At 39.0% G+C, this 27692-nt stretch overlaps 5 protein-coding genes across 7 annotated transcripts in view; all 5 read right to left on the bottom strand.

Moving 5' to 3' along the window:
* The window catches only part of LOC146456946 (spliceosome-associated protein CWC27 homolog), a 39882-nt gene extending 30081 nt beyond the window's left edge, over positions 1-9801 (bottom strand). For both annotated transcript variants that reach the window (XR_014858675.1, XM_085092530.1), the window contains exons 1-8: positions 9578-9801; positions 7545-7680; positions 6170-6211; positions 5652-5683; positions 5002-5145; positions 3520-3618; positions 2699-2796; positions 1384-1453 (exon numbers count right to left, since the gene is read on the bottom strand). Coding sequence is in view for 1 of the 2 variants with exons in the window: in XM_085092530.1 (XP_084948656.1) it covers positions 1384-1453; positions 2699-2796; positions 3520-3618; positions 5002-5145; positions 5652-5683; positions 6170-6211; positions 7545-7680; positions 9578-9619 (663 nt within the window). In the remaining variant the exon portion in view is untranslated. The remainder of the gene's footprint in view (positions 1-1383; positions 1454-2698; positions 2797-3519; positions 3619-5001; positions 5146-5651; positions 5684-6169; positions 6212-7544; positions 7681-9577) is intronic.
* LOC146456933 (spliceosome-associated protein CWC27 homolog) overlaps positions 1-27692 on the bottom strand; it is a 157353-nt gene that overhangs the window by 8419 nt on the left and 121242 nt on the right. The window lies entirely within an intron of this gene.
* LOC146456945 (uncharacterized) lies at positions 10934-15483 on the bottom strand. Its single transcript, XM_085092522.1, has one exon. It carries the CDS (start codon positions 15326-15328, stop codon positions 12809-12811), a length of 2520 nt encoding a protein of 839 aa, XP_084948648.1. The 5' UTR covers positions 15329-15483; the 3' UTR covers positions 10934-12808.
* Positions 18266-21479, bottom strand: LOC146456944 (uncharacterized). The gene has a single exon (XM_085092580.1). It carries the CDS (start codon positions 21322-21324, stop codon positions 18805-18807), a length of 2520 nt encoding a protein of 839 aa, XP_084948706.1. The 5' UTR covers positions 21325-21479; the 3' UTR covers positions 18266-18804.
* LOC146456943 (uncharacterized) lies at positions 24231-27475 on the bottom strand. Its single transcript, XM_085092571.1, has one exon. It carries the CDS (start codon positions 27318-27320, stop codon positions 24801-24803), a length of 2520 nt encoding a protein of 839 aa, XP_084948697.1. The 5' UTR covers positions 27321-27475; the 3' UTR covers positions 24231-24800.

Here is a 27692-nt window from a genome sequence, read left to right as displayed (position 1 = left end):
ATTGATTCAGAGTTGGTACCTCTAGGGGGGGAAAATTTGTTCAGACCACTCCAACAAAACAGCATTCTGGTACCTTTTAGGGGTTCTTTATAAAAATTTTCCACAATCACCCCTAAAGCCCTAAAGCCATGTTGCACCCCAGATGGTAGGGTTTTATAGCCTCGTTGTTTGGAAATTGAGTCACAGATTTGGATTCTGCCATTACAGCCTGACGCTGGGTGTCAAGGCGGCAAGGCTCAGCAGTTGGGACACTGGACTTGTAATATGTAGGTCTTGGGTTCAACTTCTGCTCTAGGCAATTGCCAGAGTTGTTTACGGTTGCCCTAAGTTCAAATGATTTCAACCTAGGTTGATTTGTATTTTTCTTTGTTTCAGTTGTAAATTACCCAACCTTAACTAAGGAAAATACAAATCAACCTTGGTTGAAATTATTTTAACCTGGATTGATTTTAACCTACAACATAGCCAACTGGTCCACCTCTGGACGGTTGGGATTTTTAACCTGTTCTGTCAATTTTGGATAATGTTTCCCATCATTTGAGTGGAGTGCCCAAAAACTAGCTTGGTATAGCTAAGCATACATCCACTATAACCCTTTAAACCCTAATATCAAAGCACAAATTCTCCTATCTTGTCCCTATACTTTTCTTATACAGTACTGGGCAAAATTTAATAAAACATCAACAAAATTCACCTTGGGTGATCATATCCTTAATTCTCATAACCTCAGAGATTGAATAAGCATTGATATTACAAGGAGAAGTTTGATACTGATCACTGTTAGGGCTTATTTATTAAAGGGATAAACAAAACACTTTTATTTTAGATTTTTTATTGGACCTGTACCCTATGGTGTGAACTGTGGTATATGGTTTTTGTGAGATGAAATCATACAAAGGTAAGGAAATGAACCTAAATATAATATAACACAAAGGGAAGCTTAATTAGGTCTGAAAATGGGTACAGAAAAAGGAGTTTTTTAGTTCCAGATAAAATCCACACCCACCCCATGGAAGGTCATTGGAAATTCCTAGGGGGAGGGGGGTCTAAAAAGCCAAAATTTTAGAAGGAAAGTCTGGTGCTAAACTAGAATTTCCTGGGGGGGGGGAGGGGGTGCAAAACAAAAAAAAACCTTCCATGGGGGGAGTATGGATATTTTCTGGAACTGCACATCGGGAGAATCAGTAGCACTCCACCACCAAAAAGAAACTAACGGTAAAAGAATATGGAATACAATGATCACCCCTCTTCGTGAAGTGGAAGGCGAAGAGGATAGTTGAGACTTTCCTTCTCCCCCAGGGGTCACACATACTTTCTAACAGTTTTGTTGAGCAAATCACTTTGTATAATATTTTATTACGTATTTCATTTTGTAAACCCCACCTTGCTAACTGAAACCACAGTCGATTCATCTTCTTCAGCTTCTTCACCAAATGACAACAAACTGAAATTTCTGTCCAAAGAAAGCAACAAGTTGTAGCAACAATAACAGCTAATGGGTAAGACAGGTTAGGCATGTACATGTCCAACAAAGAAACAAGGCTTGTGGGTAAGAAAACAAGACCTAAATGGGTGAGAGAAAACAAGCCTATGAAATGAGTACCCTTCTGCAACCTTTGTTCTTGCCATCTTGAATAGAAGCTTAATATTATGATAACAACCTTGAACTATGTAGTACTTGCTTTTTCAAGAAGAAACTCATTTCGTCTCCCCCCAGCCCCCTTCCTACTTCTGAAGGAAGTTCTCAGGGATATTAGGGGTGGGCAAGTGCAAATGAGGTCAAAGTTTTAATACCCCCAAAAAGTCCTACCAAGACAAAACTTGTCCCAAAAAAGTCCAAAAGCCCAGGTGGTAACCTGAAAAAGTTAAGTCTGAAATGTCAGCCATCTCCTGGAGCCCCCTAACCCACAGGGGGCATGGGAGAGAGAGACATCTGAATTCTGAGCGTTACAATGCTGTTCGGTGAGGTCACCCAGTAATTTATGTGCCCCTGTGGGTTAGGGGGAGGAAATGGCTGACATCAGACTAGAAAAAGTTCGTTGTTGTCTGCATAAAACCCCAAAACAATCCCTGCCAACATTGTCCTTTACGCAAAACTTCCACCAGAAAAAGTCAAACCTGAACAACTCTGCAATGACATTAATTTTAAGCTTAAAGACTTGGTCTTTGCACCTCCCTGTCTCTAATACAAGTAGGTGAGCACCCAGGCTCCTCCACTTCTCTAGTAGGGGTATAGAATGATGCTTGAAAAATGATGGGTCTCGGCAAATGTTCGGCAAGTCTTGAAATCCCAGTATCTCAAACTAGAGTCTTGGTATCTCGAGCTCGTAAAAAAATAAAGTGAGTCTCAGGATCTTGTATTATGAAATTTGAGTCTTGGTCAGTCTCGCAAGCCAAGTGAAAGTTTCATCCAAATCAACCGGTTCCAATTTATCAAGAAATAATTTCTAGTATAAGGGACAGAGTGCTGTAAAAGTCTCATGCTCAGATGTCTAGATCACGGTGTCTTGCACTTGGATTTTTGAATCGCGGCCTCTCTGGCTCAGACTTGAAAAAGGTGGTTGAGTCTCAGTCTTGGGTTTTTAATGCGGGTCTCGGAGTCTCGGCTAGTCTCGGATTTTACCATTCTAAACCCCTTCTAGTATCTCTCTCAAGCGGTGGATCATGACAGCACAAGTATTAATGCAGTACCACCTACTTTGTCCCTTTAACCTTTCTTTTCTTTTCCTCTGATTTTGCTTTGACTTCTTCCTTTTTCTGCCTTGGAATAATATCTTCAAATGGATTATATAAAACCTGAAAGGAATTATATAACCAAAACCATCGTAAAGTAGTTTGTTCTCAATTCTAGTTTCATTTTTATTTCTGAAGCTCTGGCATAACCAGCCAATAGAGCATTTCAGATTGCTTTTAATTTCTTGTTTTGGCTTAGAATCACTGGAATTTTTGAATTGTTCAAATGTTTTATCCACTACTTTGCTCTTGGCTTGCAATACATAGAGTTCCAGAAAATACCCCTTCTCCTCCCATGGAAGGTTTTGTTTTGCATCCCCCTTCCCCAGGAAATTCCATTTTAGCTTCATACTTTGCTTCTAAAATTTTGACTTTTAAGACCCCCCTCCCCCTAGTAATTTCCAATGACATTCCATTGAGTATGGATTTTTCTGGATCTGTACAATAAAAACCTATGGGCAATATTCTTGTTTTTATCACAAAACAAAGCACAATTTTTTTCTCCCATTGTGCAGCACACATATCTCAAACACTGTTCTCATCAGCTTATTTATTTTTAGCCATGGAAAAGCACTAAGTTGCCAGAACTCTGTTGGCTTACAGTTCTGGTTGTTGTGCCATTATTAGAACTGGTAGCGACAGAAAGTCATGTGGTCGGTTACTTGAACTACCCCCACTACCCGGGCAGAAAGAAATGCCACAGGGCTCTATCCTGGGAGGGTGTGCCAAAGCTCATCAAGGACTCTCACAAAAGTTATTCTAAGTAGTAAAACAACAATATCCCACCTCTGTGCTCTTGATTTTCGGAGGAAAAAGCGGCCTGTCATCTTGGCCAACTTCACAGTCTTCCATCTTGAGCATATTATAGATTGTGTCTCCCGCAACCTTTTAAACAAGTATTCATTAAGGTAAAGAGTTTTTTTGCTCCTTAGTGGTACAAAAACAGACACTGAGCTACAGGATGGTTTACACACTCTCCCAAGAAACTATTATGCAGTGCGACTACATCAGGACTTAACCCATGCAAGGACCCATACAGATTTTTTAATGCTACATATTAACTCATATTATCACAAAATTTGTATACAAATATTGCACAACTCTTCCTAATCAGATCACATGGGAGGGAAACTTCCTTAATACATACTATACTTATGTCTATATATTGATACAGGTATGTAAAAAGAGCATTTATTTAGTTTTTAAGCTGTTTAGGTCTGAAAATGGTTATGGATTTTAATCATTTTGGTCTGGAGTCTGATGTGGATTTTAGAGGCCAGGCCCTAGTTTCTCAAAGAGCAGATAACTTAATCCAGCATTTAAGTCACTTTCCAGACTGTGCATAAAGTGTATTAATTGGAATACATTTTATCCTCTGGATAGCTATTCATCTAACTCTTTGAACAATCCAAGGCCTGGTCTGGAAAGTCAGGGTTAAGAAAACCAGGCAGCACACCCCTCAAAAGTATGTGCACCTCATATAAGGGTCTCACTGAGCTCAACACCGAGGCTTTTACACGTTGCAACCTTGTCAATATCATGGAATTGTATCATGGTATCGTATCATATCGTATAGTATTATTTAATAAATTATTTGTATCATATCGTATGGAATTCAAAGCTAATGTCCAGTTCTGCTAGAAGCGATGAGATCATATTATGGCACATTCCAAGAACCTATAATATTATTGTAAGTTTACCATAATTAGCACAAGTCTCAAGTACATGTACTACAGATTAAAAGTTAAAAAAAAAATAATAATAATAACCTTGAATTACCCTCGGCAGTGTTTATAGCACAAGTGCTAGTGGGGCAGAGCATTAAACTTCATAAAGAAATAATACAAATTGAAAATAACATGGTTAAAAATCCCAACTGGCAGGAAGCAGACCAGCTGGCTATTTACAAGTGCGGCCGACGAGTTGAACTTGGGGCTACCGAGAAACAACTCCAGCTAGCGGTCAGCGCGGGACTTGAACCCAGGACCTCCAGATTTTATCCCCCAACAGATTTTTTTCTTGCAGGGGCGGATGACATCACAAAGGAGAGAAGGCCTGGGATCAAGATCATCAAATGCACTCCCTTATCTTTGATTAGTACTAGTTGAATGTTCTAGAAACCATGGAAACAGATCTTTCCAGGACTCCCAGGACTTCTACAAAACCTGGATCTTAGTATGAATTTAAATAAACAATCCAGAGAAAAAACCTTAGACTTGCAGGGATCCCATCTATGAGGTTTATACCCTTGTTAACATGGTTAATTACCTTTCCAAATATAGTGTGTTTCCCATTCAGCTCTGGCGTTGCTCCAAGAGTGAAAAAGAACTGACTCTGGTTATCATTTGGGCCAGCATTTGCCATTGCAACCAACCCTCTCCGCACAAAGCGAAGCCTCTGGTGGAATTCATCCTATGAAAACCAAGATAATTATTTATATGAAACAAGTTGTAAATGAGAATGAAGTATTATGCTGACACAGGCATACTCTGAAAAAGGATATCCAAGTTCTCCCAGCGGAGCTCAACCTAAGACCTACCGATTACTAGTTTGGATGCTCTACCACTGAGCTACAGAAAACTCGTGGCCTGAGCTAATAAAATGCAGTTCAGTCACATAAGTCATGGGGTGAACAATAGTAACATTCAATATTAAATAAATATTAATTTGTTTAATTATTTTCCTCCGACCTACACAGCCACAAAAATAAAGCTAACTGATTTTTTTTTTTCTTGACACTGTCAATTTTTCCCATTTTATCCAACACTATGTGTAATTTGTTTAACCCCTTGGCAAAAACCAGTTGGTAGTTTGGGACTTACAGTGTAGGACTCTTTGGAAGTGAAGGCCTGAGAATTTTTAAACAATAATTTTATTATAACACATTATTTTTATTATTTGTTATTCACTAAACTCACCTTGAATGGCTGGCCATAAATGGATTCTCCACCTGAAAACAAAAATAGGAAAAATAAGAAAAACACTGCAATCTTTAAAAAGTCAGTAATCTGAAGGCCGATGTAGCAGGTCCAATTTTTGCTTACGGCTGTCGCATGCCATTTCTGTAGCACATACTGTTCACATCATACAAAAAAAATCATACACAACTCTTGTCATTCAACTTTGTCTTCACTTAAATTGTTTTTTCAAAAATCTTACCATTTTTTACATGTTGCACACAACAAGTTGCAAGTTTGATTTACATGAAACAATTTGTATTGTAAGCTAGTTGTCAACATGTGGCATACAACAAAGTTGTACCATAAGATTTAAATTGGCCTTTAATGTTCCAGTTGAAAGTAGTATCGACCTTCCCCAGCAAACTCCAGAAAGGAAACATTTCCATGAAGTACTAACAATCTTTAATTCAAGACGTGACCTAGCTAAGATGATAAATAAGAATAAATATTATCTCAAAGAACATTTTCTCACTCACCCATTCCTGTACCGGTTGGGTCGCCACCTTGAACACAAAACCCTAAAATGGACAAGAGCCAGAAATTTGAGCTCGTATGTGTAAAATTGTTAAATAATTTGTTCTTTCAGCTTTATTGGTCAATTAATTAATTAATAAACAGCAAATTATAAATATGAGAGAAAGAAATACAGTGAAACCTCTATTAAGCGGACCCCCAATTAAGCGGACACCCTCTATTAAATGGACACTAAGCCAGATCCCGAAATTAACGTCTTATATTTCCCTTTATAACGAACCCCTATTCAGCGGACACCTCTATTAAGCGGACGTGGACACTAAAATAAATTGTATTTGGCTAATTTCTATCGTTAAAAACCTCTATTAAGCGGATACCCTCTATTAAGTGTCCTCTTGGGAAGATCCCGAAGGTGTCCGCTTAATAGAGGTTTCACTGTATGAAAAGCAAGACCAAAAGGGTTAGCGCGAACAGGATATACTACCCATACAAGACACAACCCCAACCTATGAAAAACTGGGTAAAAATGAATTTATATAATTCATTATTTATATCTCATCATTTATACTCATTTATAATGAGTGTGAGTTTATTTATGTCTTAGCATAATCTTAGAGGAGTTTCATGAAAGATAGATGGAAATTGAGCAGAATAAGCCCTACTTTGGCACAAAGACCAGCTATCATGTATGAAACTTGATTGCATATATTTGAATTTTTGGATAATTTGCAAGTTCTTCCTGTTTATTCAGGAGAAATCGCTATAAACTGATAAAAGTTAATAGCCCACTTTGAAAAAGAGTGATGGCCTGGGTCGAGAGTAACTGCCCAAGTGATTGTGGGATTGTTTGGGGGGAACGATGGCTATTGTTATCGTCCCCCCAAACAATCCCACAATCACTTGGGCAGCTACTCTCGACCCAGGCCATCACTCTTTTTCAAAGTGGGCTATTCTTCCTCATTCCCTCAGGGAAATCATTTTACAATCAGTTAAGGCAAGTGACACACTCGGACACCAGCCCGACGGCTATGCCATGCTGATGAGGCCTAACAAGGCCGTAACAGCTGTCCATGGCTGCCACTGCCCAAGTGATATGGCTGTGCGCATGCGTAAGGTACTGGCCAGGTCGTGGGTTGGTGTCCGAGTGTGTCACTTGCTTTATTATTCTGATTGTCTTATTAAATCATTTCACGTTTTTCTCCAGGTGCTCTAAGAACAATTTCAAGTTAGAAAAGAGATTCTTTGTTAAATATCTGAGTACTTACTATACAACCAAGATACTGTATACGGCAAAATCTCTGTGACAGACTGTGCATCTTTAAACAGCTTAAAGTTTAACAGACCAATGAAAAGTAGCCTTAAATGCACAACTCTTACCCTTGACGACCCTGTGGAAAATGGTGCCATCGTAATAACCCTCCAAGCAGAGTTGGATAAAATTTCTGCAAGCTTTAGGAGCCTCTTTTGACCACAGCTCAATGTCGATTTCCCCACATGTTGTGGAAAGGAGGACCTGTGATAACAAAAACAAAAAAACATCAGACTGGGTAATGATGAAATTTACAGCAACATTCTGACAGATTCCACAGCCCCTTGGGGATGGGGAGGGGAGGAAGTAAACCCTTTTATTAAAAACTGGAATAATAATAATAATAATAATAATAATAATAATCTTTATTTGTGATTTTTTTCATTGTATAATGGAATAATTCCAGGCCACGGTATATGAGACGTTAATTACCCTGCCCAAGAAATAGTGACCAGAATTGAGTTCTGGTTGTTCTTGTAAAGAGAAATCAGCAAGATCTAGTAATTTTCTTGTCTTGAGAATGATGAATTAATCAGTAAGTGACACAGGCATACTCAGAAAAAAATCTGAGCGTTCCTATCAGGAGTCAAACCTAAGACCTTCCGATTACTAGTTCGGATGCTCTATCACTGAGCTACAGGAGACTCATGGGAGCTATTAGGTCATTAAACTAGGTTCGTCTTTTATGACTGTTTAAAAGAATTTTCTTGTTGGATAAGATGATTATAGCCAACTTGGCACTACACAATTTGTTGACTAACTATCATTTCATATCCAATGCACGCTTGTGGAATAATGAATTTTTATTGTTAAATACATTGAGCCTATTTAGGTATGCGCACCCCCCAAATAACTGGGTTTTGGTGGTTTAGATCTGAAAAGCAGCATTAATAGTATCTAGTCTATGGAATTCTATAAATCTTGCAATTTGATCAATTCTGGCAGCAGTCCCATATTTTTCAATAATGCCCACAGACCCGGGTTGATTTGTTGCAAGACCTGGGCCTAATTGTTTTCTTGCAAAAATAATGTTATTCACCAGCCTATGTCAGTCCATACTGGGAAAAACTGTGCCCTCTGTCTTGACTTAGAAGAGTCCTTAGATATGTTTGTATTGTGATAACCAGTTTGTAGGCCAAAGTAGAGCAAATTAAGAGATAATTCTATTCTAAGGCCTATGATCAGGGCTGTCAACTCTCCCAGATAAATTATGCGGGAGACTCCAGATTTTATCTCACGGTCTCCATATTTTATTGTCTGTAATCTCCCGGATAATTTTCCTGAAGTTTGCTATTTGTCTTCGACTTGATTTTCCGACAATGAAATCTCAAATGTTGAGCGTTGTTTGAGCCACTGTTTCATCGACTGAAAAGAATCATGTAAACCCCCCCCCCCCCCCAACCTCCCCCCCACTGAAGTCCTTAATTTAGCCTTGATGCGACGCCCCTGTAAGGCGCTTTGTTGTTGCTGGCAGGGAAGTCATATTCTCCTTATTTGAAGATGTGGGAGGTTGACAGCCCTGTATGATCAATGCAGTAACATGCATGTTCTTGTCATTTTTGCACTGTAACCTGCAGGAAAAATTGCATTGTGGAACAGAGCAGCTTTCACACACAATTTCTCTAATAATTTTAAACTGGCATCAATGTGTTTCTTATGGTAAATATTAAATTAAAGCAATAATATATATGTTGTGGTTCAGATTTATCCTTGGTTTAAATTTTATTTTCCATTGTTTTAGACTCATTATCATACATTACCTGTTTACCAAACAACAGGGAGATAAAATTTAAACCAAGGATAAAATTGAACCACAACATATACGAGTTCTGAGCCATTTGCTTTATTTCAAAAATTTCCCTTTGGTGATCATTTGTTTGCTTCTCGTGACCCATGTTTGTGTAGAAGCAACGGGGATATAATAAGTATAGATCACTGTTTAATTAATGATGAACCTCGATCAGCATGGTTTGCAGAGGTATTTTAAAAACTTAAGCAAATCTGCTGATCGAAAGTTGCTGATGCATGTGGCTGTGTGTTTCTCTGTGTTTTAAAATTCCCCCAATAATTATTTGCACAGTTAGATAGAAATATATCTTACCTTTCCATTTGTGGGTGGTTCCTGAATGTATATGTTGCTCATTATTTGAAAGATTCGCTAGTTCGTTGTTGTTAAAAACTCCTGTCGATCTTTTTCTGTGTTTTTCTTGACCGAATGTTCCAAAACAGAACAACGACTTTGTTCCTCCACGCAGTCGCAATCACGGTCGTATTCAAACATCCAAAATGGCAGCGATTATCTAGCCTGCAGAGCAGGCGTATTTGGGGATACGATAAAGGACATAAAGGATACGAATACTCTATGCCGCCATCTTGGATAATAAAGCTGAAAGAGGGTTGGGGCGAGGCCAAAAAGGATTCCGAGGGAGAGGACGACGGGTTAAAAAAAGAGGAGGGGGAGGGGGAGAGATACCCCTCTCTGCCACGCCCCTCACCCGCCCCTCCTCCACTAGTCCCAATTCTCTACGCATCCAAAATGGCGGCCCTCTAACGCGCGTTCGAATGCGCCCAAAAACGGCTAGCGATTATCGGGTGTGGAAAATCAGGAATCTGGAATACCAGAAAGTTGGAATGTGGGAAAACCAGTAAAGCGGTAATGGTTACCATATCCCTCAGAAATGCAGTTGGCCTTACCACCTTACTGTAGGAATGATGGTAATAAAATTATCGTTTTGTTTTAAAATAAGTGAATTACTGTATTTTTTGATTAGTGCCTGCATGCTGGGACTGGATAATTTGTTGGAAATGCCTTGCTACTTCTTTGTTGATAAAAACTCTAGTTGATCTTTTCTTGATCAAAGATTTTTCTAAATAGGACTGCTTCACTTTGCAGTTTTGGAACAAATCCATTTGAATTAAATATTTCAAGATGGCAGCTATTGGTCATAATTTGGAACAGCTAAAATCTGGCCGGATTCGTCGCTGGATTCTGGAATGCAAGAAAGCCCAAACTCTGTGATTCTTTTAATTTACATTTACCTGAGAAATCCAGTCTGTATTACCACAAAAATAATGATGAGAAAATTAAAATTACCCATTTTGCATATTTGACAAGCGAACAGAAATATGGGTCTTACCATTTTAAACAATGCCATCCTTAGAACCCACTCAACAAACTCAATCCACATGTGACGTAAACACTGAGAATCAAACCCGCGCCACATTGGTGGGGGGCGAGTACTCTCACCACAGCACCATCACCGCGCCTCAAATGAGACAATTAAGGGAGCAACCAAATCATGGTGAGGTAGTTTTCCATTAGCTCTATCAAATCGGTAAAAGAGAACTATTACCAGCTGCAAACAGCCTCTTTCTATTTACAGGAAGGAATGTCATGTTATAGCTAGCAACTACAAAAAAGTTAAGAAAATTAAATTGCAATGTACAACTATTTTTATTTACCATATTACTGTTTTAATCCAAATGTTATCAAAATCATTTAATGTGAGTAACTATGGTTACAACAAGTACAAAATTACTTAGTGCAAGTACAAACTGAAACTTAATTACTAAGTACCTGGCAATTAAATATACACTGCTTTTTATAAAATTAATGATATCTAATATAACGTTATTATCTAACCTCTTGCCCAAAAGATATGCTGTCACATCCAATCAGTTTTACTGAAATTCTAATTACAGAAAAAAATAGAAGATAATTTCAATCAAATGCTTTTCTAACGTTGTTTCATAACCGTTAAGAAATTACAAACCTTTTTGCCTTCTGTGAGCTAGTATACACTTGATTGAAAAAACGTTGTCAGATCTATAGACCATCAATAATAAGACTGCACAACTTGTGCAGTTTTTAAGGATGAAAATTTTAAACATTTCTTGCAGACAGCAAGACAAAAAAAGTGATAAACATGAGTGCTAATTAGATCACCCCATAATTCCATGAGGTCCCATTGTTCACACTTTGCACAGAACATGTTTTCAATCAAGTGTCATACCGGTAACACTTTTTAAAGCCTATTAAATATGCAAACAGTAATTTACAACCTCTAGCCCCTAAAGTATACATATTTGATAACTAATGCACAATCTGAAACATCCCAAAATTTCCTTTTAAAAAATTAGAGGGGACCAGTAACTTGGAGTAGGCCATTTCCCAGTTGCTGTGAACCTCATTATGAAAGTGAGGTTAAGTGCAGATCTTTTCATATGAAAATTAGTTTTGTTTGCATTTGAATGAAAACTAATTTTCATGATAAAACTTTGCACTTAGCCTCGCTTTCATAATGAGGTTCAAAGCAACTCAGAAATGGCCCATTCCTTTTTAAAAACTTACATATACTATACATTTGTCACTGAAAACTAAAATTTTACAGCCATTCTGTGGAAACAAGCCTCCTTGGCTTTTCACATCAAGTTTGTGGGGAGGAGTATGTCACGTGACAAGACAAAGAATGTCTGTATCAATCTCATACTCAGAGTCCTCACTAAGGCTTTTTGGTCAGCGGATGGGTGCCAGGAGAGACTCTGGAGAATTTGAAAAAAATTTAAATTTTTTGATTGGCTGCTCTGTTTTAGCTCTGCAACGGCTTCCATTGTTTTACCGCAGAAATCTTGCGGTAATAAAATTCCAGTACCCCAGAATCTCTCCTGGTGAACAACCACTGGCCAAAGAGCCTTAGGACTCTGGGTACGAGATTGTGTCTGTATAGGAGGCTGGTGGAAACAAGCTTTCATCTCAAAATGTAAAGAGAATTTCAGGATTTTACCCTCAGACTCTTTAAGATAAAAGCCCACTTGAGCTTGATGCTACACTTATCCTGCTAGCTTGCGTAGCTGGTGGGACGTTGAACAAGCAAGCAGCAAAACCAAAAGGGGAATGGGGAAAAGGCTCCACTGATAAAACTTTATATTTGCGTGCAGACAATATTTCCCAGCTACGTGTACTGAGTGAAGATCTCAACTCTCTAAATCCACCATACAGAAAAGGATGGCAACCATTCACTTTACCACAAATATATCCTGCAAACCTTACACAGCAAATAGCCAAATAGAAAACCATATTTTTGTGAAATTCATCCCTGTACCAACAACATTGTGTATGTTAGCTAGTTCATAAGTAATCAGAACTTTTCTATGTGTTTTTATGAGCGTTTTTAGGGCTTGCGTATACTAAGGGTTATGGGTAAATGTACCAGTTGCCATCTATTTGAGTACAGTGGATTATTTAACCTTTGTTAATAAAACTAACAGAATTTACATCTTCTTGTCTTCACTGTGACCAGTGGGTGAAATGTCAACATGCTCCTCAGACCACTTACAGTGTAATTACCTCAAGCAACTCTTCTTTACCCTCCCCAGTGTATTCACTGAGACAGTCTTTGATGAACTCAACAACGTAAACCCCAGGTAAAGCGTTACTTAAATTAAACTGTGAATGTGTTTCCACTAGTGCATCATACAGTTTTAATGTCAGCAAAAACATTGGTGTCTGGCAAGGATCAGGTCCTGGAACATGAGACAATCCTCGCTCATATGACGCCTGCTTTAGGTCGTCATCTCGAACACTGGGGATGGAACTAGTTTGCAAAGATTCCCGTATTTTTCCAATTTTTGCCCTCTCTTCTAATGTTAAAATCTCTTTGAAGTGCTTCTGTGTTGCAACTCCTACCACATTCAATTTACCAGTACCTCCGTTCCAACACAGTATTGGACCCCCAGAATTACCAGAATTTAGCGAACAATTCAGTACAGCTAATGTGTGTCCTGACAAAGTTGTCTTGGAACCAGAAACATGCCCAGTCACAAAGAGGGCTGTTTCTTCTGTATGACTCATGGGAAAACCAAATGCAAGAATTTGCATCCCTGGTAACAAGGAGTGGTTTGACAACTGCAATGGGCAAACTCCATTTTCTCTCAAGTTAAGCTCTCTGCAGTAAAGCAAGGCCAAATCTTTATCTGGATCATTGTGGATGATCTCACAAGGGTGCTCTCCAATGACTGCATTAGAAATACAAATCTCCTTAGTGTCACAATTCTCGTTAGTTGTGTCATTCACCACATCTTTCACACCCTGCTCTGTCTCACTGTGTATCTCAGTGTTAACTTGCTTAGCTTGATCATTCAGTACATCTTCAATGACGTGCTTATTAGTAATAATTACAAAGTGGTCATGGATAATGAAACCAGAACCATGCTCAATTTCAATCTTCTTTGTAGCTTCAGCATACTCTTTTTCAATTCCATCTCTCTCGTCACCTGCCCATTCATTTTTACATTTAGACTCAGGATCTTTGTCATCAAGGTGTTTATCTCGGAACTTTTTTACATCAAAGTTATCAATGGCATTCTTAATTTCAAAAATGTCATATGTCTGCTGGGTCTTTGGGATCCCATCTTTCTCTTCTTTGGTGGAGAATATGTCCGAGTCCCCTGGGACAGGGCCTGCAAAGCACTCCCTGATTCGATGCTCTGCTTCATTCCATGAATATATATTCAATTGATTATAGGCTTCCTGGTACTCTTTTAAGACAGCATTCCTTTGTTCTTGAACTCCTTTTTCCAATTCAGTAAGTTCAGAGCGCTTTGAATTATCAAGGGACATTGTTTCACGGCTGACACTTTGGTTAAAAGACTGAACCACTTTGTGAATATCAAAAATGTCATAAGTTTGGTTGTCTTTTGGTTTCCTGACTTCATCTTCTCTAATAGGAAATATTGCCCTGGTGTCCAATGGCGATGGACTGACAAAGCAACCTCGTACCTTTTGCTCCACTTCATTCTTGGAATATTCATGTAACACACATTTAGCTTCCTGGTATTCCTTTTCTACTCCACATCTACATGCATCAACTGACTTCTTCAGTTCATCACACCCAGCTCCTTCGTCATCTGGATATTTCTGAAGCACTTTTTTCTCATCCAAATGATGAAGTGCTTTGTCAATGTCAAAGATGTTATATATTTGAGTGACTTCACCATTGCTATCTCTTTTAATGGGAAGTACATCAACACCTGGAGGAAAGTGAAACAATTGATGCTTTTCATAGCAATCCTTTACTCGCTTCTCTGCTTCAACTCGAGAATATTCTCTCAACATTTTGTTGTTGGTGCAAACTTTGGCTTCTTTCAATTCTGTTTCAATATCATCCTTCTGTGAATTGTGTTGCTCCCACCAGTAGCGACAATTACCACCACTGGCACAGGTGATGAGATCATTTTCCAAAAAGAGATCATTATGACAAAAAAAACTAGTTTCATCCCAATGAAAAACAGCATCATGAATGTCGATGATGTTGTAAAGCTTATTTGGATTACACTTCAAGTCATCTTGGAGTAACCCTCTATCCCCGGCAAAGCTTCCAGCAAAGCAATCCCTCACCCGGCGCTGCGCAACAAGCCAGGAATATTGGCATTGCTTATCAGGGTTATCAGCAGCTTCCTTGCATTCTCTTTCAACATCAGCTCTCCTCTTGTTAATCAACTCTTTCATTTCATCATACCTGGGTCCAGGATTTGGGTATTTCTTAACATAAAGCAGGTTGTCAAAGGCAACAAGTGCATCGTGGATATCAATGATGTCATAAAGTTTCTCCTGCTCACTCATACTTGAAGTATCATCTTCACGGGAGTTCAGAAAATCATATAAGCGACGGTTTTCACGCACTAACCTTCCCTCCGGATACTCGCCCGCATAACATCCCTCTAATCGCCTCAAAGCTACCTGCCAAACATATTTCTTTAAGTTATCTGGTCTTCCATAAATCTTGACCTTCACACAGGAATTCAGAGCTTTCCTCCCTTCGTCGCCCAACACATCGCCGTTAGCATGAAGCATGCCTCTTTTAAACCATGCAGCTGCGCTGTCCTTAGTTAGGAATCGAAGTCGCGGATTACTACGATCTGTACATCCCCGTATATCCAGTAGTCTGTTTAATTTATGCCAGAAGCTTCCATAAAACTCGAACGGACGATTATTGACAGAAGAAGAAAGTGGGCAGAAAGAAACAGAAGTATGTACTAGCCTCTTCCAGGCGTTCAATTAGTTGGGGCGCAGCGCCAAAAAAGGCGCGCGAAAAAATAATGAAAAAGCGCTTCCCTTCGCGCGCTTTTTCATTATTTTTTCGCGCGCCTTTTTTCGCGTTGCGCCCCAACTAAACGCCTGGAAGAGGCTAAGTATATACTGGATTATGTACCGAAGAAATTACCCAGGTAACCGGGCCATTTCTGAGAAAACTGCGGCGAACTTCCGGTAAGCATCGTTCTGATCCTTGCATTTTTGCGCGGGCCTTGTATTGGGAGGATGTACGAAGTTTGTAAACTTTCTTTCTGGCTCTCCAAGGATGTGTAAGCAACTTCTGAAAGAAAGTTCGGAGATTTTTGGAAGTTTTAACTTTAAAAAGAGTGTTAGAATTTTGATAGCCGGAAAAATCGGCTATCGGCTATGGATCAATAACCGCTTCCGGCAATTCTACTTTTCAATAAAACCTGGATCTAGAAACTGCATGGAAACTTCCACAAAAAAAAAATCACCTTTTTGATTTGTGATCTACACGCAAAATAAAAATACGATACCTTTTTTGTTGATTTCACTCGCGTTTATGAAACTTGACATAAGTGCTACATTTTCTCAGATAAGGTGGAGTTTTTTGGGGATTTCTCCCAGATATTACTTAAGTCAATTTTCTCAAGTTATTGTTCTATTTCACTCATCACGAAAAAGCCAAAATAAGAAATTTCTCGAGTTTTTTCATCTTTTCGCCGTTTTCATCGAAATAGAAAAATGTTTTTCCGGCTTTCTTAGCTTGCCCTCCTTTATTGACAGCGGTCAAGAAAAGGCTCGAAACCGGCTCATATCAGAATCATTCCTACAGGGTTCACAGCTACAGATGGAACGATTCTGATCTGAGTTTCGCGCCTTTTCTTGACAGCTGTTAGTATCCAAAAAGAAAATTGGGGGTAACCATGCATTTTTCAGAGATAATAAAGCTTCAATGTTGAAAAAAAAGCCATACATTGCTTGGTATTTTATAACTTTTTAAAATTATTTCTGCTTAATTATCTCTATAAAATGCATAGTTACCACCAATTTTCTTTTTGCATTCCACTTGCCCCTGCTGAGATCTGTTTTTCCCGCATAGTCATAAACAACACAAAAATACTTCTGTAAAAGTAGGCACCATCCTTAAGAATACTTAGTTTTGTAGCTATTTGCAAAATTTACCTCGGTAGTTTTTTTCTTCAACTCAGTTACTTTTAGACAATCGCTGCAACAATGCGCCCTTGTCTTTGAAACTTCAAAATGTGCTTTGCGTTCTGCTGTGATTACTTTTTCACTGATATCCTTATGCTAGTGCACTTATTGTATTTTCAATAACTAACAATCGAGGTACGCATGGAAATCAGTTTATTCAAGCTAGTGCCTTGTAAAATTTGTTTTCGTTTGGCCTTGAATTACATCTAATTGCAAAAAAAAAAAACTGCGTCCTAAGAAGCTCCTTGGGACAGGAGGAGGAGGAGACCCTGGGAACGAGATTGCAAGCAGTTTTTTTTTTTTTTACTCGAAAATCCACGAGGGAATTGAAGAGCATAAAAAACTGAGCAGGTATGAAATTCGAAGCACGAGGGTCAGTCACGCACGAAAGGGGCAAAACATTCAAATATTGTGTTCACTCTTTCTTCTGATGAGAAACGATTTTGAGAAACATTTCACACTCTTTCTTCCCCGCGGATTTTCAAGGAAAAGAGAGACTGCTCACAGTCTACTGACTACTAACTGCGAAGTCGACAAGTATTAAAACTAAGATATTTCCTTTTAATATTTTGACTATAAAATAATATACAGCAACAAGTACAAACTTGCTTAATACAACTACAATTAGTAATATAAGTACAAATTAATACTTAGCAATGATTGTATTTGGCTGTTAAATTATACACTGAATTGAATAAATTAATTAATTTTATTTTAGGACAACGTTAATATAAACTGTTAGCCCAAAAGATAAGTTGTCACATCCAAACGGTATGCAGTTTTTAAGGCTAAATCGTAATTTCAATAAAATGTAATGTAAGAATGCTTTTCTGATATTCTTTTATCACCAACAAGAAATAAAAAAAACCTTTCTGTGACTGGTATACACTCAATTGAAAAAACAATGTCAGATCTAGAAACCATCAATAACAAGAACCAATAGCTTTCTGAGAAGTGTTTGACCTAATGAGATTACTTCTACATTCTTCTTAAATATAAAAATAAAAGCACATGCACTTTTTTGGGCTCAATTTTTTTCATATTTATTGTGGAGAGCAAGAGTAAAAAAGGAAAAAAGAAAGATGCGAATGTTAATTATTATTTAGCTAACCCCATTATTCCATCAGGTCCCATTATTCACACTTTGCACAGGATGTTTTTTTCTATCAAGTGAACTGTAATTTACAACATCTAGCCACTGAAGTATCCCTAACAAATGTACAGTTTCAAACAATACCGTAACATTACTGCTTCAAAAATAGCCTGCATGGGCTCACCGGAAAGCCGGGTACGAGGGCCAAAACGAGTGGCGAAGCCGCGGAAAAATGGGGCGAGGGCAACAAGAAACCTTGCGGTTCCTCGCGGCGAAGCCACTCCTTGACACGGCTTCGCCGCGACTGTCACGGTTCTCTCCCCATTTCCCCCACAGCTGCACCACACATTTTGGCCCAGCTTTCCCCCCCCCCCCCCCCCCCACCAAACTCGCCAGCTGCGCAGGCTACTTTAAAAAATTAAGGGGCATAAATAACTAGGAATTCCTCCTTAAAAGCTTGTAAACACATACTAAGTTATGTTTACCACTGAAGACTAATATCTTAGAGCAATTTTTGTACAAAGAACAATACAATGGGAATGTTCTGTCCAAAAATCTTTAATCTCAAATGTGAAAAAGTCAGGATTTTACCCACAGACTCTTTAAGGAAAAAGCCCAATTTAGAGCTTGATACGACACTTGTCATAGCCACTGATCTACTAGCCTGCGTAACTGGCAGTATATATGGGCCAATGAGCAGCAAAGCCAAGAAGGGAATGAAACATTGTTTCATTACTGTTAAGAAAATAAAAACTTTTTTCCCTTCTGTGAGCTAGTATACACTTGAATGGAAAAACTTTGTCAGGTTTCAGCTTTGTCAGCGAACGAACAGCAAAGCAAATAACGGAATGGGAAAAAGGCTCCGCTGTTAAAACTTAAATTTGCATGCCGACAGTACTGTCAGCTACACAGACTACAGACCTGGGCCTGGTTGTTTGAAAGCCATTAATTAAACACTAATCACTGATTAAAACTTAATGACTACCTCGGCCAACTTTTCTTTACCCTCCCCATTGTATTTACCAAGACATTCTTTGATGAACTCAACAACGTAACCCCCAGGTAATGCGTTACTTAAATTAAACTGTGAATGTGTTTCCAGGGCATCATACAGTTTTAATGTCAGCAAAAACATTGGTGTCTGGCGAGGATCAGGTCCATGAACATAAGACCCTTGTTTATATGTCGCCCACTTTAGGACATCATCTCGAACACTGGGGATGGAACTAGTTTGCAAAGATTCCCGTATTTTTTCAATTTTTGCCCTCTCTTCTAAAGTTAAAATCTCTTTGAAGTGCTTTTGTGTTGCAACTCCTACCACGTTTAATTGACCCCCATTCCAACACAGTATTGGGCCCCCCGAATTACCAGAATTTAGTGAACAATTCAGTACAGCTAATGTGTGACCTGACAAAGTCCTCTTGGAACCAGAAACATGCCCAGTCACAAAGAGGGCTGTTTCTTCTGTGTGACTCATGGGAAAACCAAACGCAAGAATTTGCATCCCTGGTAACAAGGAGTGGTTTGACAACTGCAATGGGCAAACTCCATTTTCTCTTAAGTTAAGCTCTCTGCAGTAAAGCAAGGCCAAATCTTTACCTGCATCATGGTGGATGACCTCACATGGGAGCTCTCCAATGACTGCATTAGAAATACAAATCTCCTTAGTGTCATCATTCTTGTTAGTTGTGTCATTCACCACATCTTTCACCTTCTGCTCCATCTCACTTTGCGAGTATCTGTGTATCTCAGTTTTAGCTTTCTTAGTTTGATCATTCAGTACATCTTCAATGACATGCTTATTAGTAATTACAAAGTGATCATGAATGATCAAACCGGAACCATGCTCAATTTCAATCATCTTTGTAGCTTCAGCATACTCTTTTTCAATTTCATCTCTCTTGTCATCTGCCCATTCATTTTTACGTTTAGACTCAGGATCTTTGTCATCTAGGCGTTTATCACGGAAATTTTTCACATCAAAGTGATCAATTGCATTTTTAATTTCAAAAATGTCATAGGTCTGCTGGATCTCTGGGATCCCATCTTTCTCTTCTTTGGTGGAGAATATGTTCGAGTCGCCTGGGAAAGGGCCTGCAAAGCACTCCCTGATTCGATGCTCTGCTTCATTCCATGAATATTTATTCAATTGCTTTTTGGCTTCCTCATACTCTTTGAAGACAGCATTCCTTTGTTCTTGAGCTCCTTTTTCCAATTCAGTAAGTTCAGAGCGCTTTGAATTATCAAGGGACATTGTTTTATGGCTGACACTTTGGTCAAAATACCGAACCACTTTGTGAATATCAAAAATGTCATAAGTTTGGTTGTCTTTTGGTTTCCTGACTTCATCTTCTCTAATAGGAAATATTGCCCTGGTGTCCAATGATGATGGACTGACAAAGCAACCTCGTACCATTTGCTCCACATCACTCTTGGAATATTCATGTAACACACATTTAGCTTCCTGGTATTCCTTTTCTACTCCACATCTACTTGCAGCAATTGACTTCTTCAGTTCATCACACCCAGCTCCTTCATTTTCTGGATATTTCTGAAGCACTTTTTTCTCATCCAAATGATGAAGTGCTTTGTCAATGTCAAAGATGTTATATATTTGAGTGACTTCACCATTGCTATCTCTTTTAATGGGAAGTACATCAACACCTGGAGGAAAGTGAAACAATTGATGCTTTTCATAGCAATCCTTTACTCGCCTCTCTGCTTCAACTCGAGAATATTCTCTCAACATTTTGTTGTTGGTGCAAACTTTGGCTTCTTTCAATTCTGTTTCAATATCATCCTTCTGTGAATTGTGTTGCTCCCACCAGTAGCGACAATTACCACCACTGGCACAGGTGATGAGATCATTTTCCAAAAAGAGATCATTATGACAAAAAAAACTAGTTTCATCCCAATGAAAAACAGCATTATGAATGTCGATGATGTTGTAAAGCTTATTTGGATTACACTTCAAGTCATCTTGGAGTAACCCTCTATCCCCGGCAAAGCTTCCAGCAAAGCAATCCCTCACCCGGCGCTGCGCAACAAGCCAGGAATATTGGCATTGCTTATCAGGGTTATCAGCAGCTTCCTTGCATTCTCTTTCAACATCAGCTCTCCTCTTGTTAATCAACTCTTTCATTTCATCATACCTGGGTCCAGGATTTGGGTATTTCTTAACATAAAGCAGGTTGTCAAAGGCAACAAGTGCATCGTGGATATCAATGATGTCATAAAGTTTCTCCTGCTCACTCATACTTGAAGTATCATCTTCACGGGAGTTCAGAAAATCATATAAGCGACGGTTTTCACGCACTAACCTTCCCTCCGGATACTCGCCCGCATAACATCCCTCTAATCGCCTCAAAGCTACCTGCCAAACATATTTCTTTAAGTTATCTGGTCTTCCATAAATCTTGACCTTCACACAGGAATTCAGAGCTTTCCTCCCTTCGTCGCCCAACACATCGCCGTTAGCATGAAGCATGCCTCTTTTAAACCATGCAGCTGCGCTGTCCTTAGTTAGGAATCGAAGTCGCGGATTACTACGATCTGTACATCCCCGTATATCCAGTAGTCTGTTTAATTTATGCCAGAAGCTTCCATAAAACTCGAACGGACGATTATTGACAGAAGAAGAAAGTGGGCAGAAAGAAACAGAAGTATGTACTAGCCTCTTCCAGGCGTTCAATTAGTTGGGGCGCAGCGCCAAAAAAGGCGCGCGAAAAAATAATGAAAAAGCGCTTCCCTTCGCGCGCTTTTTCATTATTTTTTCGCGCGCCTTTTTTCGCGTTGCGCCCCAACTAAACGCCTGGAAGAGGCTAAGTATATACTGGATTATGTACCGAAGAAATTACCCAGGTAACCGGGCCATTTCTGAGAAAACTGCGGCGAACTTCCGGTAAGCATCGTTCTGATCCTTGCATTTTTGCGCGGGCCTTGTATTGGGAGGATGTACGAAGTTTGTAAACTTTCTTTCTGGCTCTCCAAGGATGTGTAAGCAACTTCTGAAAGAAAGTTCGGAGATTTTTGGAAGTTTTAACTTTAAAAAGAGTGTTAGAATTTTGATAGCCGGAAAAATCGGCTATCGGCTATGGATCAATAACCGCTTCCGGCAATTCTACTTTTCAATAAAACCTGGATCTAGAAACTGCATGGAAACTTCCACAAAAAAAAAATCACCTTTTTGATTTGTGATCTACACGCAAAATAAAAATACGATACCTTTTTTGTTGATTTCACTCGCGTTTATGAAACTTGACATAAGTGCTACATTTTCTCAGATAAGGTGGAGTTTTTTGGGGATTTCTCCCAGATATTACTTAAGTCAATTTTCTCAAGTTATTGTTCTATTTCACTCATCACGAAAAAGCCAAAATAAGAAATTTCTCGAGTTTTTTCATCTTTTCGCCGTTTTCATCGAAATAGAAAAATGTTTTTCCGGCTTTCTTAGCTTGCCCTCCTTTATTGACAGCGGTCAAGAAAAGGCTCGAAACCGGCTCATATCAGAATCATTCCTACAGGGTTCACAGCTACAGATGGAACGATTCTGATCTGAGTTTCGCGCCTTTTCTTGACAGCTGTTAGTATCCAAAAAGAAAATTGGGGGTAACCATGCATTTTTCAGAGATAATAAAGCTTCAATGTTGAAAAAAAAGCCATACATTGCTTGGTATTTTATAACTTTTTAAAATTATTTCTGCTTAATTATCTCTATAAAATGCATAGTTACCACCAATTTTCTTTTTGCATTCCACTTGCCCCTGCTGAGATCTGTTTTTCCCGCATAGTCATAAACAACACAAAAATACTTCTGTAAAAGTAGGCACCATCCTTAAGAATACTTAGTTTTGTAGCTATTTGCAAAATTTACCTCGGTAGTTTTTTTCTTCAACTCAGTTACTTTTAGACAATCGCTGCAACAATGCGCCCTTGTCTTTGAAACTTCAAAATGTGCTTTGCGTTCTGCTGTGATTACTTTTTCACTGATATCCTTATGCTAGTGCACTTATTGTATTTTCAATAACTAACAATCGAGGTACGCATGGAAATCAGTTTATTCAAGCTAGTGCCTTGTAAAATTTGTTTTCGTTTGGCCTTGAATTACATCTAATTGCAAAAAAAAAAAAACTGCGTCCTAAGAAGCTCCTTGGGACAGGAGGAGGAGGAGACCCTGGGAACGAGATTGCGAGCAGTTTTTTTTTTTTTACTCGAAAATCCACGAGGGAATTGAAGAGCATAAAAAACTGAGCAGGTATGAAATTCGAAGCACGAGGGTCAGTCACGCACGAAAGGGGCAAAACATTCAAATATTGTGTTCACTCTTTCTTCTGATGAGAAACGATTTTGAGAAACATTTCACACTCTTTCTTCCCCGCGGATTTTCAAGGAAAAGAGAGACTGCTCACAGTCTACTGACTACTAACTGCGAAGTCGACAAGTATTAAAACTAAGATATTTCCTTTTAATATTTTGACTATAAAATAATATACAGCAACAAGTACAAACTTGCTTAATACAACTACAATTAGTAATATAAGTACAAATTAATACTTAGCAATGATTGTATTTGGCTGTTAAATTATACACTGAATTGAATAAATTAATTAATTTTATTTTAGGACAACGTTAATATAAACTGTTAGCCCAAAAGATAAGTTGTCACATCCAAACGGTATGCAGTTTTTAAGGCTAAATCGTAATTTCAATAAAATGTAATGTAAGAATGCTTTTCTGATATTCTTTTATCACCAACAAGAAATAAAAAAAACCTTTCTGTGACTGGTATACACTCAATTGAAAAAACAATGTCAGATCTAGAAACCATCAATAACAAGAACCAATAGCTTTCTGAGAAGTGTTTGACCTAATGAGATTACTTCTACATTCTTCTTAAATATAAAAATAAAAGCACATGCACTTTTTTGGGCTCAATTTTTTTCATATTTATTGTGGAGAGCAAGAGTAAAAAAGGAAAAAAGAAAGATGCGAATGTTAATTATTATTTAGCTAACCCCATTATTCCATCAGGTCCCATTATTCACACTTTGCACAGGATGTTTTTTTCTATCAAGTGAACTGTAATTTACAACATCTAGCCACTGAAGTATCCCTAACAAATGTACAGTCTCAAACAATATCGTAACATTACTGCTTCAAAAATAGCCTGCATGGGCTCACCGGAAAGCCGGGTACGAGGGCCAAAACGAGTGGCGAAGCCGCGGAAAAATGGGGCGAGGGCAACAAGAAACCTTGCGGTTCCTCGCGGCGAAGCCACTCCTTGACACGGCTTCGCCGCGACTGTCACGGTTCTCTCCCCATTTCCCCCACAGCTGCACCACACATTTTGGCCCAGCTTTTCCCCCCCCCCCCCACCCCCACCAAACTCGCCAGCTGCGCAGGCTACTTAAAAAATTAAGGGGCATAAATAACTAGGAATTCCTCCTTAAAAGCTTGTAAACACATACTAAGTTATGTTTACCACTGAAGACTAATATCTTAGAGCAATTTTTGTACAAAGAACAATACAATGGGAATGTTCTGTCCAAAAATCTTTAATCTCAAATGTGAAAAAGTCAGGATTTTACCCACAGACTCTTTAAGGAAAAAGCCCAATTTAGAGCTTGATACGACACTTGTCATAGCCACTGATCTACTAGCCTGCGTAACTGGCAGTATATATGGGCCAATGAGCAGCAAAGCCAAGAAGGGAATGAAACATTGTTTCATTACTGTTAAGAAAATAAAAACTTTTTTCCCTTCTGTGAGCTAGTATACACTTGAATGGAAAAACTTTGTCAGATTTCAGCTTTGTCAGCGAACGAACAGCAAAGCAAATAACGGAATGGGAAAAAGGCTCCGCTGTTAAAACTTAAATTTGCATGCCGACAGTACTGTCAGCTACACAGACTACAGACCTGGGCCTGGTTGTTTGAAAGCCATTAATTAAACACTAATCACTGATTAAAACTTAATGACTACCTCGGCCAACTTTTCTTTACCCTCCCCATTGTATTTACCAAGACATTCTTTGATGAACTCAACAACGTAACCCCCAGGTAATGCGTTACTTAAATTAAACTGTGAATGTGTTTCCAGGGCATCATACAGTTTTAATGTCAGCAAAAACATTGGTGTCTGGCGAGGATCAGGTCCATGAACATAAGACCCTTGTTTATATGTCGCCCACTTTAGGACATCATCTCGAACACTGGGGATGGAACTAGTTTGCAAAGATTCCCGTATTTTTTCAATTTTTGCCCTCTCTTCTAAAGTTAAAATCTCTTTGAAGTGCTTTTGTGTTGCAACTCCTACCACGTTTAATTGACCCCCATTCCAACACAGTATTGGGCCCCCCGAATTACCAGAATTTAGTGAACAATTCAGTACAGCTAATGTGTGACCTGACAAAGTCCTCTTGGAACCAGAAACATGCCCAGTCACAAAGAGGGCTGTTTCTTCTGTGTGACTCATGGGAAAACCAAACGCAAGAATTTGCATCCCTGGTAACAAGGAGTGGTTTGACAACTGCAATGGGCAAACTCCATTTTCTCTTAAGTTAAGCTCTCTGCAGTAAAGCAAGGCCAAATCTTTACCTGCATCATGGTGGATGACCTCACATGGGAGCTCTCCAATGACTGCATTAGAAATACAAATCTCCTTAGTGTCATCATTCTTGTTAGTTGTGTCATTCACCACATCTTTCACCTTCTGCTCCATCTCACTTTGCGAGTATCTGTGTATCTCAGTTTTAGCTTTCTTAGTTTGATCATTCAGTACATCTTCAATGACATGCTTATTAGTAATTACAAAGTGATCATGAATGATCAAACCGGAACCATGCTCAATTTCAATCATCTTTGTAGCTTCAGCATACTCTTTTTCAATTTCATCTCTCTTGTCATCTGCCCATTCATTTTTACGTTTAGACTCAGGATCTTTGTCATCTAGGCGTTTATCACGGAAATTTTTCACATCAAAGTGATCAATTGCATTTTTAATTTCAAAAATGTCATAGGTCTGCTGGATCTCTGGGATCCCATCTTTCTCTTCTTTGGTGGAGAATATGTTCGAGTCGCCTGGGAAAGGGCCTGCAAAGCACTCCCTGATTCGATGCTCTGCTTCATTCCATGAATATTTATTCAATTGCTTTTTGGCTTCCTCATACTCTTTGAAGACAGCATTCCTTTGTTCTTGAGCTCCTTTTTCCAATTCAGTAAGTTCAGAGCGCTTTGAATTATCAAGGGACATTGTTTTATGGCTGACACTTTGGTCAAAATACCGAACCACTTTGTGAATATCAAAAATGTCATAAGTTTGGTTGTCTTTTGGTTTCCTGACTTCATCTTCTCTAATAGGAAATATTGCCCTGGTGTCCAATGATGATGGACTGACAAAGCAACCTCGTACCATTTGCTCCACATCACTCTTGGAATATTCATGTAACACACATTTAGCTTCCTGGTATTCCTTTTCTACTCCACATCTACTTGCAGCAATTGACTTCTTCAGTTCATCACACCCAGCTCCTTCATTTTCTGGATATTTCTGAAGCACTTTTTTCTCATCCAAATGATGAAGTGCTTTGTCAATGTCAAAGATGTTATATATTTGAGTGACTTCACCATTGCTATCTCTTTTAATGGGAAGTACATCAACACCTGGAGGAAAGTGAAACAATTGATGCTTTTCATAGCAATCCTTTACTCGCTTCTCTGCTTCAACTCGAGAATATTCTCTCAACATTTTGTTGTTGGTGCAAACTTTGGCTTCTTTCAATTCTGTTTCAATATCATCCTTCTGTGAATTGTGTTGCTCCCACCAGTAGCGACAATTACCACCACTGGCACAGGTGATGAGATCATTTTCCAAAAAGAGATCATTATGACAAAAAAAACTAGTTTCATCCCAATGAAAAACAGCATCATGAATGTCGATGATGTTGTAAAGCTTATTTGGATTACACTTCAAGTCATCTTGGAGTAACCCTCTATCCCCGGCAAAGCTTCCAGCAAAGCAATCCCTCACCCGGCGCTGCGCAACAAGCCAGGAATATTGGCATTGCTTATCAGGGTTATCAGCAGCTTCCTTGCATTCTCTTTCAACATCAGCTCTCCTCTTGTTAATCAACTCTTTCATTTCATCATACCTGGGTCCAGGATTTGGGTATTTCTTAACATAAAGCAGGTTGTCAAAGGCAACAAGTGCATCGTGGATATCAATGATGTCATAAAGTTTCTCCTGCTCACTCATACTTGAAGTATCATCTTCACGGGAGTTCAGAAAATCATATAAGCGACGGTTTTCACGCACTAACCTTCCCTCCGGATACTCGCCCGCATAACATCCCTCTAATCGCCTCAAAGCTACCTGCCAAACATATTTCTTTAAGTTATCTGGTCTTCCATAAATCTTGACCTTCACACAGGAATTCAGAGCTTTCCTCCCTTCGTCGCCCAACACATCGCCGTTAGCATGAAGCATGCCTCTTTTAAACCATGCAGCTGCGCTGTCCTTAGTTAGGAATCGAAGTCGCGGATTACTACGATCTGTACATCCCCGTATATCCAGTAGTCTGTTTAATTTATGCCAGAAGCTTCCATAAAACTCGAACGGACGATTATTGACAGAAGAAGAAAGTGGGCAGAAAGAAACAGAAGTATGTACTAGCCTCTTCCAGGCGTTCAATTAGTTGGGGCGCAGCGCCAAAAAAGGCGCGCCAAAAAATAATGAAAAAGCGCTTCCCTTCGCGCGCTTTTTCATTATTTTTTCGCGCGCCTTTTTTCGCGTTGCGCCCCAACTAAACGCCTGGAAGAGGCTAAGTATATACTGGATTATGTACCGAAGAAATTACCC

This window comes from Pavona decussata, unplaced genomic scaffold (genome assembly GCF_977016875.1).
Source record: "Pavona decussata unplaced genomic scaffold, jaPavDecu1.1 SCAFFOLD_253, whole genome shotgun sequence".
NCBI classification, from domain to species: Eukaryota; Metazoa; Cnidaria; class Anthozoa; order Scleractinia; family Agariciidae; genus Pavona; species Pavona decussata.
The sequence above is the reverse complement of the archived record's forward strand: the minus strand, read 5'-3'. Positions and strand labels throughout refer to the sequence as shown.